The 14,076-nt window shown below is 37.7% G+C and overlaps 1 protein-coding gene across 1 annotated transcript in view; it reads right to left on the bottom strand.

The window, feature by feature from the left end:
• Nucleotides 1-519: 519 nt before the first annotated feature.
• GCS2alpha (glucosidase 2 subunit alpha) overlaps nt 520-14,076 on the bottom strand; it is a 31,983-nt gene continuing 18,426 nt past the window's right edge. The window contains exons 10-18 of the mRNA XM_089649632.1: nt 12,456-12,598; nt 11,655-11,842; nt 9,169-9,334; nt 7,792-7,928; nt 6,636-6,748; nt 5,006-5,157; nt 4,433-4,546; nt 3,017-3,126; nt 520-923 (exon numbers count right to left, since the gene is read on the bottom strand). Of these exons, the coding sequence (XP_089505758.1) occupies nt 695-923; nt 3,017-3,126; nt 4,433-4,546; nt 5,006-5,157; nt 6,636-6,748; nt 7,792-7,928; nt 9,169-9,334; nt 11,655-11,842; nt 12,456-12,598 (1,352 nt within the window). The 3' untranslated portion in view covers nt 520-694. The remainder of the gene's footprint in view (nt 924-3,016; nt 3,127-4,432; nt 4,547-5,005; nt 5,158-6,635; nt 6,749-7,791; nt 7,929-9,168; nt 9,335-11,654; nt 11,843-12,455; nt 12,599-14,076) is intronic.

The raw sequence follows: 14,076 nt of genomic DNA, 5'->3' as shown, positions 1-14,076 counted from the left end.
CCACAAACACTGGAACATTTCCAACATAAACAGTATCATTAATGACGAACCCTGTCCCACCTTCCACAAACACTGTAACATTTCCAACATAAACAGTGCCACTAACGACAAATCCTGTGCTACTTTCTGAACACACTGGATCATTTCCAACATAAACAGCGCCAATAATAATAAAGCCTGTGCCACTTTCAGCACACATTGTAATATTTCCAACATAATGACCATTAATGAAATTAACTTCATCATTACCAACACAAATATGATAATTCTCAACGTAAACAATGCCATTAACGACAAACTCTGTCCCTCTTTCTGCACACACTGTAACATTTCCAACATAACATTGACCATTAATGAAATTAACTTCATCATTACCAACACAAATATGATAATTCTCAACATAAACAATGCCATTAACGACAAACTCTGTCCCTCTTTCTGCACAAACTGTAACATTTCCAACATACACCCGACACGATAGACAAAACTTGGGATCCACATTGTAAAATTCAAAGTCCGTTATACATAAATACGTACATGATTTATTATCAACTTTTACAACCAAATAATTAAAAATAATACAGTAATAAAATGCTAGGACTTCTCTCGGCCACAAATCAACAAAATCGTTTAGACTAAGTAAAGCAACATTTTTAAAGTCTGTTAACTGTCTACAACATTTTGTGTCATAATATTACACATTCAAGATGATCTTCCACGGCACATTCATGGGGGCCTCTGGCTTGCGGATAACGAGTACGTTATTCCCGGTGTGGAAGGTCAGGGCCAAGGCGGAGGTCTTGGGCGCGTTTGTGTCGGTTTCGATGATAAGAGTTGCTCCCTTTGGTGGACCGCCGATGCCGGCAATTACGACGCGCTCCAACCACGATTCGGTTGGGTAGGAAGCAGTCGTATCGGGGAAACTAGAAAAACAAAAGTAATATTAGAGACTTATTAAAAATTAATTGCACAACAGAAGTCTCGACGGAAACCAAACGGTCTATTCTATATCACCGAAGAGATTAACTAATAGAATTGCATTGCGAAAGAATTCCGAAACAAGTAATAATCAATGTGGATCTCATCTTAATTTATTTTATTTCAACAAGAACGTATTAAATTTAACCTCTCAGACAAAGACTTTTATCTACTATGTGTTCCTTTGAGAACTGTCAAAACGTGATAATTTGTGTTATTTACGAGTTTTGCTAAAAGCTTCATAACTCACGTTTTGGGAAACGTAGCCTCATTCTAAAAAATGTTTTGGAAAGATTATGAAATCCACTATCGCATTGTGTTGCAATACGTAAATATTTGCGTTTCTAAATACACATTTTATGAAAACGTCAAAAATATGTAAAAATCGCTTACAATTATTTCAAAGCCTTGAAAAATGTACTTTTTTCTGAGTATCATAAAGAAATAACACTTTATATAGTGAAAAAATATAATTAAAAACTATTAGTCACCTCAAAATATTAACCGTCCAAACTAAAATATTTTTAATAAATTATTTAGAAACGCAATAAATTATGAACGAACAAGATGACAGATTCAATCGGCTTAGATAATGCAACTCTACGTTCCATAGATATTCTCGAATACAGACACGTAGCGTTATTCATTATCGATACTCTGTTTTTTAAATCATGGCAATCCGTATACTAGTGATGGAAATAAATCGATTTTTGTAAAATCTCGCGCGTTTACGTGAAAAGACGTTCTAATGTCTTGACCGCTATTATTATATTTACGTCTTTTGACGTTCTAATGTTCTGAGTGGTTAAAGAGTTAATAACGACGGTAAAATTAGTTTTCAAAATCTCCAAAAATGACAAAGTTATGAGCTTTCAAATTGAACTTGGGTAAAACTTATACGATCGTGTCATGGGATGTCACACGAGAGATTTACTTTATTTTTTACAGCCACAAGAAACAGTTATATGTATTTCAATACAACTGGGTTTTAATACACAGATAGAAAACTGAGACAATCTGAATTCTTTCAGCGATAATTTCAGATTGGAGCACATTGTGCATCATCGCGCCATACGATACAGCAAATGGCGTAGGCAACTGCTGGAGCAGTGGCCAGTGCTGCAGTATTGCCGCGGATATACCGTGACATCACATGCTTATCTACCGGCTGAAAATATCAACATTTTGACGGCTAATAGACGGTACTATTGGATACTGTCCAAAAGATTCTAAAAGTTCCGTCTTCAGACTCTATTTAACTCGATACATTTATTAACTAGCAGTTGTTTGAACAGTAGATCTTGCATCCGAAAAAAGTATGCGTCTCATTTTCTCTTACATAGTAAAATCAAAACTAAAATTTTCTCTGAAATCGTAAGATCTGTAAGTAGGTACTTAAATAATTATAAACAATTAAATCTGTAAGTAGGTACTTAAATAATTATAAACAATTAAATCTGTAAGTAGGTACTTAAATAATTATAAACAATTAAATCTGTAAGTAGATACTTAAATAATTATAATACATAATTATAAAATTATAATTATAAAGCATACATTTTATGCAAAAAAAAATTTACTTTTACAATTTATCCAAAGAAACGTCACCATCTCAATGACAATAATTTGTTTTTGAAAATTTCCTCAGGCAGGTATGTACATATTGAAAAAATGCAAATAAGAAAGTTAGTCCAAATAAACGCAACGATTTCACATTTAAAAAAAGAAAATCTTGACTGAAACAATAAAATGGGCATCATTTTAAACCGGAAACGGAATGTACAAACAAATTTATAGGCAGACGAAATGCAAAACGGTTGAGTAAAAAGAGGACTTCACTACGCTCAGTCAATAAATAACAAGAAATTTCGTTGTAGGAGACAATCGCACTTGGAGTTTTTACAATTTAGATGAAAATTTCCCATTTCGGGAATATTACCTAAAAATTAATTTTCGGGAATTTATCCACCAATTTATTTATTTATTTGATGTAGCGCTGTTATGATGATGAATTATATAAAGTAATATGTTAACTCACGTGTAGGACAGTTCGTTGTTCTGGAATTTGATCTTAGCATAAATGTAACTTCCCTTTGTGTATTCGAATGTTGATCCATCGTCAATGTACAGCGACCCTTCTGCCGACGCCTGCGAAATAATTTAGACACGTTAATAAATAAAATTTTAAAAAACATAAAATATGATATTTACATATTATTCAGGACGGATAAAATTGCTAACAGAATGGAAGATCTACAGTCTCTCGTGTCTAGGATGAACGAAGTATGTATGAAGAATGAGTTAAAAATGAATGTAAGTAAGTCTAAAGTAATGGTGTTTGAAAGAGAGAGTACAAAAACAGTGTGCAATATAATTGTGAATGAGGAATACTTGGAGCAGGTGGATGAGTTTGTGTATTTAGGAAGCAGTTTACGAGAGATGGGAAGGCTGACAGAGATATTGAAAGAAGGGTAAATGCGGGTAACTCCATTAATGGAGGACTGAACGCAGTTGGAGCTAACAAAAAAAATTGTCCAAAGAAGCAAAGCTAGCAGTCCACAATGGAGTGCTGGTACCTACCCTGATGTATGGAAGTGAGGCATGGAACTGGCAGAGAAAGGATGAAAGTAGACTGAATGCTGTAGAAATGAGGTCCCTGAGGCGTATGTGTTGTAAAACCATGTATGATTGTGTGAGAAATGTGGAGATCCGCAAAGAGTGCAAGGCTGTTGTAAGCGTAATGAGTAAGATCAAGAAAGGGACGCTTAGATGGTTTGGGCATGTAGAGTGAATGAGCGAAGAAAGGAGTGTAAGGAGAATATACGATGCAACTGTGAATGGTAGCAGAAGTCGGGGAGGCCCGAGGATGACATGGCACGACCAAGTGAATCAAGTCGGGCCATGTCAAGAGTCAGAATAATAGAAGGGCGGTCCGTCCTCTCTGCCTACGGGAACGGCGTGATGGTTAGTTAGTTAGTTAAACAAAATTTCAGCAGAGTTTTTATACCATTAAATTTGTTAATAAATAACAATAAAAAAATGGTGTTTATGTGACACCTCACAAGAGCTGCCCTGTCTGTGCAGTTTAGAAGCAAGGAAGTTATGTAGCCACCCGGTTGGGCAGCGTTGTGAGGCGGGTTAACGTTAAGCTGTAGAAAGGGATTTATTAATGCGGGTCTTGAATAATAGACACAAAGAGAGATATGGTGAGGAAGTGTGACAATCCAAAATCGTTAACAATCTTGTTGATTCATCATATCTGTTAGAAAAGATAGCATTTCGTTGCCCTGAACACAACACAAGATCAAACGACTTATGTATTGAGAACACCACACTGTAAAGCCAAATATGCGCAAAACTCTCTCTAATTTTTATTTGTGACATCTGTGCATACATCTGTGTACCCTTCTCAGTTTGGGAGTTGTTTGAATATTTGATATAAGTTTGCACTTACGTTGTTGTTGAGGGCGACCACCAAAGTGTACGGATCTTCGGCCATCAGGGATGACGCACGTCGCATTCTCTCCTTCTTGGCTACGATGGCGCCTCCCCTCTGGTAGACGGGGATCTGAAATACAAATATAAGTCACGACCGGTTAGTAGCCGAGTTGGTAAATGCTACGAGTTCCCACTTACGAGTGAACACTACGGGTTTCAATTCCTCTGATAGCTAAGTTCTTCATCATTGCACAAGCAAAATTTTCTTACTTTAATAACGGAAGTACGAAGAATTCAAATATAGTCAGGTTATCTTGTGTATCTTTTTTTATGTGAATACTGCAAAAAAGTCCTAAATCCTTCCAACTGTCTGGAGCCAGTGAGACTATGGCATCCGTAATTGGGTTAAGGTAGTTGAGAGGGGAAAGAGACAGGGAAGTACCAAAGTAAAGTCATTTCAAGCAACTATTCAATTCTGAATGGTGGTCTTTCACCAGGGCGATACTAAAAGTATCTTTCACTCTGTGATAACTGTACTATTGTCGTCTTGCATTTTAACAATTAAAAGGAAGTAAGTAGGGGGTCTCACCTTGGAGATGGTGACCTGCTGGTTGAACTTCCCTGCCTTGAGAGGCACGTAGGTGTCCACGTCATACCACAGCTGGTTGGTGTCCCCTGGCAGCACCACGCTCACAGAGGTGGCTCCCTCGTCTGTCACCGGACAAATCAGGAGGGAATCACCTGGAAAAAAGGACAAAAATTAGCTTAATTAACTAAATAATCATCACGCCGTTTTTCCCGCAGGGGTAGGCAGAGAGGTCGGACCGCCAAACAACTCGGTTTTGGCACACACTTCTTGCCTCATTCACATTCATACATACTCTTCTATTATTCTGACTCTTGACATGGCCCGACTCAAGTATCTGATTCACTTGATCGTGCCATGTTTCCTCGGGCGTCCCCGACTTCTGCTAACATTCACATTTACGTCATATATTCTACTTTTTTCGTTCATTCGCTCTACACGCCCAAACCATCTAAACGTCCCTATTAAAAGTCATAATTTTTCATTTTCAAAAATCGTAGTATTGTATTTAATTACAGGAAAACCTCATATGACTTATTGTGAATTAATTGTGAAGAGTGCTTATTTAGCTGGAAAATATAATAAAACTCAAGAATACTTTTGTATTTCTTCAATATATGATATGTTTTTATAAAGCATTTCTCTGAATATAAGTAGTTATCCTGGGGAAACTACATGGGATTGATAAGACATTTAAAAAAACATCATTTTGCAAAAAACAAGTAAGTTATTACGAAAATAGTGTCATCCCATGGCAATAGCAGAGTGCTTTATTTGGTTTATAATTAAGTAGGTAGGTATTTAAGCACCTACTTACAAATGTTTTCTGAAGAAATTTCGGTTTTGATTCATTGATAGATCTGTAGCGATGCTACGAGAATTTTCTGGAACGCTCGCCAATACAAAACGCATTGTAGCGAGAACACTCTAGACGCAATGCGAGCGTTCGGCGTTCCTACCTACAGTTCTGAAATGTTATCTATATAATGATGTGCGCCGAGATGTACTTAGTCAGTCATTAATTAGCAGTTTTACGAGTGACCAAGATGCGAGCGCTGCTACTGCTTGCTGCATACTGAAGCGGCCGATCACCGACAGCCGGTTCCCCCGCGTCGCGCCCCGCTCTTTCTTCACCGCGCTGCTACAGGACCATCACCTACACCCGGCTCTGCACAGACTACAATTTACTATGGACTCTTAGGGATCATATCAGCGCCCTGGCTCCGGCCATCGTTCCTGGCCAGCGGTGACCTCACGCGCCTAGACCCTGCGACTACTTCGCCAATCTGCACCTCGGCTACCTAGTTCACACTGAAGTACCCGGAAGACTCCACGTCTTCACCGGTGCTGAACACATCCATAAGTCCGGTCTCCACCCAACCGGTGTCGAATCACTGACCCGCGCCCCGACCACACCATCGCCGTCTACACCTGGTGTAATCCTCATCGGTCCAGCATCATCTCCCAACTGCGCAACTCACTGACTCAGAATAAACACTGTGACACAACACAAACATTATCTTTCGTTGTCTCCTTACCAGATCCCCACAGAACGTGTTTGTTTTACCGGCACCGATCAGTCGGACACATGTGGTATTCATATAAAGAAATATGCCAAGTATAACATTCTTACCAATGGTGAACTGGGTGTCCAGAGAGAACAGGTCCTTTTGCTGGGGGAATAGCATGAAAGTGGGCCGCATTACTGGCAGGCCATTGATGGAGTGCTCGTAGAACTGTGTGTACCTAAAAGACAACAAGTCATTACAGATATTAATATAACTCAAAACAGGAAAGGAGTTAAGTTATGCTACACCGAGGCTTTCGATCTCCGGAATCCCGGACTTTTTTAGGCACCGTAATCCCAGTGCTGAGCTTGTCTAATTATTTTTGAATTTCGAATTTTTGTTCGTTTAGTGAAATGGAACAAGAGGTGGCGACCTTGTTTCAACCATCGAATTATATTTTTTTTCATTGGCAGCATATCTTTTAGAAAGTACCATATACCTAATTGCAAAAACTGCGGTTAGTTCAAAAGTCACTTCTAAATCAACGACAGCCAAAGACAATACTGCCGTGTTAAATGAAAACACGGTGTTTTCCTAAAGGAAGACGCTGCGTTTTAACTTACCACGGTAGAATACATCAAACATCACCTTAGACATTTTCATCTTATTGAGGTTGCATTTTAAGACACAAAATATTGAATAATTTTTTTTATTGTGTGCGATAATCGCGTAGACTATAGACACATGGGTTAGATTATAATGGTTATAGTCTAGGCAGGCATGTGCCTATGTAAATTAACGCTCTGTTCGCTGAACCAAAAAGATAGGCATTCGCAAATGTGACTTACGGAAGAGTTAGTTGTAATGTTCGATGATTTGGTTATTTTGGTAGCGCTTGTATGGTAGAGGAATTAACAGGCACTCGTATAAGTTTGAGCTAATTATAACTCCGGCTAAAATTCGAATCGACACATCGGTTGTTTTATCGGTACGGTGGTTTTGTCAACTGTCATTAGATGGCGGCTCGATTCCACTCAAAGCCACACTGCGCAGATTCAAACCAGTAAAATTTGAATCCTAGCCTCCTTGTTGGTTGAAGCGTTAAAACAATTCAGCGTCACGAAACACATTGTATTATATATTTTTGGTTTTTTACTTTGTAAATAACGCTTTTTAAGTAGGACCGGTCAATAGCCGAGTGGTCAAAAGTGTCAGGTTCTCATACGGGGTAGTGGAGGGTCCTTGGATGACTTGTTTGTAGAATGTATGAGGTGAACTCACCACAGCGGCAGATAGGCGTAGCGCCTGCGGATGGCGTCACGGATAAGACCGGTGGTGTCGGAATCGTATAGCCAGGGCTCGCGGCGCTTGGTGTCAATGTGGGAGTGAGCGCGGAAGAAGGGCTGGAACGCTGCGGCCTGGAGAGAACACACAAATAATCTCATATAGTGAAACGTTCAGCCATCGTTTGTTTCTTCCAGTCCTGAATTAATTTCGTACAAACTTTAAAATATAAATTACTTTATCTTCACTTCAATTTTCTTTAAGACCTGTGTCATCTTTGGGGATGTTATGAGAAGGATTTTTTTAAAGAAAGGAAGGAGAGTAAGTTCTGGAAAGGAAAAAGGCATGAGGAATGGGTAGGAATTACGGTCAGTGTATCCAGGAGTGATGGATATATAATCCATCCCTCCCACTGCGATGCAAGGCAATGGATTTAGAGTCCTGCTGGAGAGTCCTGAATGGAACGCATCGTTCCTCTAAGCATTTTTTTACCGCATTAATCTTTAAAAGCAAGCAATTTTTGTACCATTTTTCTCGATTGATCACCGTCGGCGCCTGCTTCTGATATTAGTTATCGTTAGATATTCAAACACAGCAGTGCTTGTGTGCATCTTTTTACTCCCTAGTTTTAGAGCCTTAGTCCAATAGTCTGGAGAAAAAAGTGCGTACTCTTCAAGAAAAATTAAAATGCATTAATTTGGCCAAGCATTCATTTAAATGTGAAATATGTATCTTTTTGAACAGTATAAAACATTTGATTGCATACATTGTTTTTTCGCATTCATAGTATATTTCAATAGGATCTTTTTACGATCGAGACAAAAGTGAAGGTACAATTTTCTTACAAATTCTCCAAACAAAACAAACGTCTTTTCAAAATATCGAGTTCTCTCAATTTTTCTATGATTGTAGTAATAATTTAAGTAAAAATGTGGTTAGCGTTTTTGACAACATTTTTCACTTTTGATATTAAAATTTTATTATTTAGAAATAGTAATGTTTATTTTGAATGCATACACCAGAAAGATAATTTTATGCAGTTTCTAAAACAGTATTTGTTTTTATGGAAAATTAAAAAATAAGATGTATTTAGCGCATTTTAAATACGCATAAAACATTGCAAACTTTACAAAAGTGATGAAAGAACTGAAGGGTTAATCTTCTAGATGCCTGCAAAAAAAAATATACATTCAGCATACCCAAAGATGACATAGACCCTGAGGGAAACCTTTTCCTATGTGGAGTTAAAAAAAACTCATGTATTTTGGGTTTTGCCGTTTGTACTAAAAAAATATTTAGTTATCTCTTTTCACAGAAAGAATTACTATGTACAACAATATAGAGAGGGATATTGGAAGACTCCTGACTACACACCTGGTACCACCTTGTCATCAGCTCGCTCTCCGGATACTTGAAGAATCCACCGACGTCGGCGCCGCACTGGCTGATGCCAGCGACTCCAAGAGACAGACACATTGGGATTGTAGCCTTGAGATGGCCCCACTCCGCCATGTTATCACCGGTCCAGACGGCAGCATATCTGGAATAAACTTAATTAATTGTATGCTACTGTATACCCTGTTCCGCTTTCTCCTTCTTTAGCCAATGTTTCGGTGGCATAATAACCCTAAAAATAATTACAATAATTCTTTTTGTGTGAAAATCTCAAATCATATCCGAGAATATGTTTGGTACCTACCTTCATGCTATTTGTCCAGTTCCTACCTTCCTAACCATCACTACTAATTAGTTTGAAAAATGGAACAAAAGAAAGTAAAAATTCGAGTTCTTTTGTTTTGAGTGGGGAAAAATAATAAAATTATCTTCGAAGTTGGTTGGTGTTGTTTGTTGTGAAGAAAATATTGTTTTTTGGTATTCAAATTCATGGTTTTTTGGTACATAATTTTACCTGGATTATTATCGGGTAACAGTGTCACAGTGATACAAGTGATTTGTAATTGTTTTGTATGCCCAAATACTTCCAGCAAATGCACTAGTGGTAAGTGATTTGGTTATCCTTTTCCTCCTATTCATTGTTTGTATCCTGCACTCACTTTCACCCAATTCCATCAAATATCATTCTCGACAAGTTCATCTGAAGTTTTGTAATCCGTATGCAGTTTCAGATGTTACATACATGGTTTATGTATCTTCAGGAAAAAAGCTTGAAAAATAACAGAGTTATCGCGATTTATTTTTAGGATAATATGCAGTGTTGCACTATCTCCTTCTTTAGCCATCTTTTCGGAAAGCTTTGCAGTGTCCATCATCCGGGCAGATGTGTAATACACATTAATAATGCACAATAATTACGCATCTGCCCTGATTATGAACACTGTAACGCTCTCCGAAACTTTGGCTAAAGAGTAAGCGCAACACAGCATAATACCACAAAAATAAATCACGATAATACTTTTGGCCGTGAAAATCTCAAATCATATTGAGCTGACGAGGTTTTCGAGTCGAGCGTTCAAGTCAAGAATAAGGAAAGGAATGGGTAGATTATGCGCATCTCTGAGTGCCTCCATCATGTCCTGGTCAGGACAAAGAATCTGTTCTTACCTCTACTACTCTATACCAGTGGAGGTCGGTGACTTTTTGTAGAAGGGATGCAAATGTTTATACTCGTACGTACTACGTACTAGATTTCAAATATGCACATCTAGACGCTAGCCCATGAACAAGATACAATTAGGTACCGTCTAAAATTATCTCCATTAAGTTCCATAACTCATTCGCAAATGGCCGAGAGACACAAATTTTTTTCGCATTAATGATTCAATTATACAACCACACAATTCACTATTATCGTTTACAGCGTAAGAACACGTCGGTGAAGTATCCATCTTATTTTGGGTATTAATTTTTATTTATTTAAATTATGATTAAAAAGTAAATCGCAGGTTAATAATATGTATTCAATAAGAATTCGACTTCAGTATTCAAGCTCAAAGCAAACTGTCAAAGCAGCGCGCGCATATAATCCAACGGATTAATAATATAGTATACGATTCTGTGCATTATACATATGAGCAATAAAGACGGTTTTTGTAGGTTGGATGCTGTCATTAATATTGTATAAAGTTGATGAAGATATTGGCTTACGGGTCTCAGTGCGCATGCGCGAAAAGAACGTACGTTCTAGCATTCTTGAATACGGTTTACAGATCGTTTCCACACCACAGGGTGCTTTACGCGTTTCACAGTATTTGAAAATGTATGTGTATTTAGATTCGCCGAGCTGTTAGTATCGTGTCGTTCATTGTGCGCACACAGAAACGGGACGATAATATGCACAATCTCTTATAATAATTATATTTGTATATTTTACAGCGCCGTTTTTGTAAAAAAAATCACATTAAGGTCGCTGTAGTATTATTAAAATATTTAAATTGCACTATTGCTGTTTTGTTTCTATCTGAAACAAGTTCATAAAACTGGGAAGACTTCGGTGGCTAGGTCATGTGGAGAGAATGACCGAGCATCAAGAACCAAAGTCCCTGCTGAACTCAAGACCGATAGGGAGAAGGAGCCTGGGAAGGCCAAGGTTAAGATGGAGCGACAACATCCTCAAAGATTTGTCTGCCTTGGAGCTTCGAAACTGGAGAGAGCTGGCGCGGGACCGAGATGAGTGGAGGAAGACTCTTGAGGAGGCCAAGACCCACCAGGGGTTGTAGATCCAAAAGTGATGATGATGATTGCTGTTTACGGCTAGAAGTCCAAATCTTTTTAATCTAAAATGCAAGGGATGCAGAGCATCCATAGCATGTATAGACGGACCGCACCTGCTCTATACGTTTCCCTAAAAACATATTTTACCAAGGCAGCAGAGTGTTTAAGTCAAGCCTTCCAGTGCGTACCTCTGTGATCCAGCGAAGTGCGACCTGGTCAGCACGAAGGGGCGGTCCTTGCCGCCAGAGCGCTGGATCAGGCCCTCGTGCGTGGCCATGGTGTGCATCAGGCCGTAGGTGTTGTGCACGTGCCGGTGCTCCCAGCCGCCGAAGTGCAGGCAGTCCTTTGGCATGGTGACCTCGGGCCCGTTGAACACCTGAAACGTGCACAAGTTAATAACTAACCATCACGCCATTTCACCGCAGGGGCAGGCTGAGAGGAAGGACAGTCAAACAACTATGTCTAGTCACACTGTCGTTCGGCGTTCGAACGAGATGGAGAGTGGAAGCAAATTTTTTCATTTCGTGTCTCATCTAAATATAATGCATCAACGGGGATAGTCTGAATTCCCCACAAATCAGTTCCAATTTTCAAAATAGTAGATACATTAACACTTTAATTTTGCAAACAAACGCTAATTTTAAAAACGAAGCTTAAATTCAAAGCTAAAGTTGTAGAGTTCATTGAAGCGGAGTTACACACAGACACACAACCGAAATTAGTATTTTGAATCATCTCTTACAAAACCTCTTTTTCAAGTTTTCTAAAGGAACATTAAAAAATGAGTAAAACTGAGAAAAATGTAAAAGTTGGAAAATGAAAACATTTTTAATCACCTTATTTTGTGTGTTTGCTTTTGTATTACATTTCTGTATTATGTGGAGATAATTTCCGGTTTTACGTACATTTCGAAAATTCAACAGTTCAGAGTAGAAATAGGAGATTTCTCGAAGAAGAGATGAAAATGTGATGGTGTAAAAAGTACTCACAGAGGGTTCGTTCATGTCGTTCCAGATGTGGACTTTATCGGATGTGCCCTGGAAGGAGCTGAATCCGTACTTGCTGGAGTAGTACTGACGCACGGCGGGGTTGTAGAAGTCCAGGTAGCTGGAAGATCCGGGCCAACACCATCCTGGAAAGATCACAATCAATTTATATTAATTAACTTTTCATTTTTTCTTTGTTAACTACATTTATTCCCTTTTTTTGTAAAATTTTTCTCTTTGTTTTGTTTCTATTGCAGCTTGAAGAGAAGACTGTTTTATTATTTCTGTATTCTTTAAATAAATGTTCCTATGTATATAACAAAAATTTATAAATAATTGTCTTATTTTTAAATAAAATATTATCCTAAATTTATTTAATTTTAAATATAAATTTTTAATAATCCCGATAATGATAGGAAAATTCCCAGGAATCTATTCTTACGGCGATGCACTACGTCGTGTAATATTTTAAATTGAGCCGCTATCAATAACAACCCTTACGTAGATGGCGATAAGGTTTAAATTCCCGCTTAACACCATCCGCCTGTTTTGATTTATGCAGGAAAAAAACATGACCAAAAAGTGCCTTTTATTTTATTTTGTGGATGTTCAAACATAATTTTTTTTTTTTTTCAATCATTTTATAAATAACTTAATTTGCCACATTATACAATAAAATCATAACCAAAAATGGGTTCGTAGGTAGGAGGTTTTGAACTTTCATAGGCCTAATACTTTATTTTTTTCTGGGCTTATAAAAAGACTTATCTAAAAAATACTCGATTATTTCAAAGGTCAAGATGTATTCTACTCGCAGTATTTAATTATATATATATATAATAATAAATTTAAGCATCTGAAACATTTTTAGGCGACCAAATTTTCAAACCAAAAACACATGATTTTGCATTGCTACGTATGGTATCGCCTTAAGTTATATTCCTAAAACGGAAATTCCCTTGAGATTATCTCTTCAACCAAAAATGTTATTTTTAAGCCTTCAGACCAGTGGCGGCCGGTGGTCAAAATATGTGGGGGTTCACCGGATTACAACATTAAGTCATAAAATAAATTAAATAAAGGTACATACCTATTTATAAAGAAGTTCTATTCTCTGTTCATTTTGTTTAGCAAAGACCTCTATCAATGCTTAACACTGATAGTGCGTTCAGTCTGTCCTGGCTCAACGTGTTAAAAGATTTTATTCTTTTTAACGTTGAGAAACATCTTTAGCTTTCAACTGAGGTCATTCCAAAGGTCACGAATGGTGCACAAAAGTTTTAGTAATTTCACAGTCTCGGGAAAGTCTTCTAATAAACAAGTACTATAAAAAAGTTGTAAAATTGATAAATCGCCGTTAGCTTTTGAAAATTCGTCGCGGGCGTAAATTGCACAGAGTTTACCTTTTAGGTACTGAACTTTATTTAGGAAGTCATACGTTTTAAGCGTCACATTGAAATCATGTTCTGGGAAATTTGACCTGTATCGATTTTTATTAAATAGCTCATTATGGTGTTTACCTTAGGCACGGTAGCCTGAATCCAATTGCATTCTGATGTCAACTTTTCCTAAAACCTTTAAGCTCAAAACTTTTTGTAAATGTAAATGATAAGAATTATGTTTT

The sequence above is a fragment of the Hesperophylax consimilis genome, chromosome 30 (assembly GCF_061612785.1).
Source record: "Hesperophylax consimilis isolate HC1 chromosome 30, BYU_Hcon_1.0, whole genome shotgun sequence".
Classification (NCBI taxonomy): domain Eukaryota; kingdom Metazoa; phylum Arthropoda; class Insecta; order Trichoptera; family Limnephilidae; genus Hesperophylax; species Hesperophylax consimilis.
Note: the sequence above shows the minus strand (reverse complement) of the source record. Positions and strands in the feature narration are given on the sequence as shown.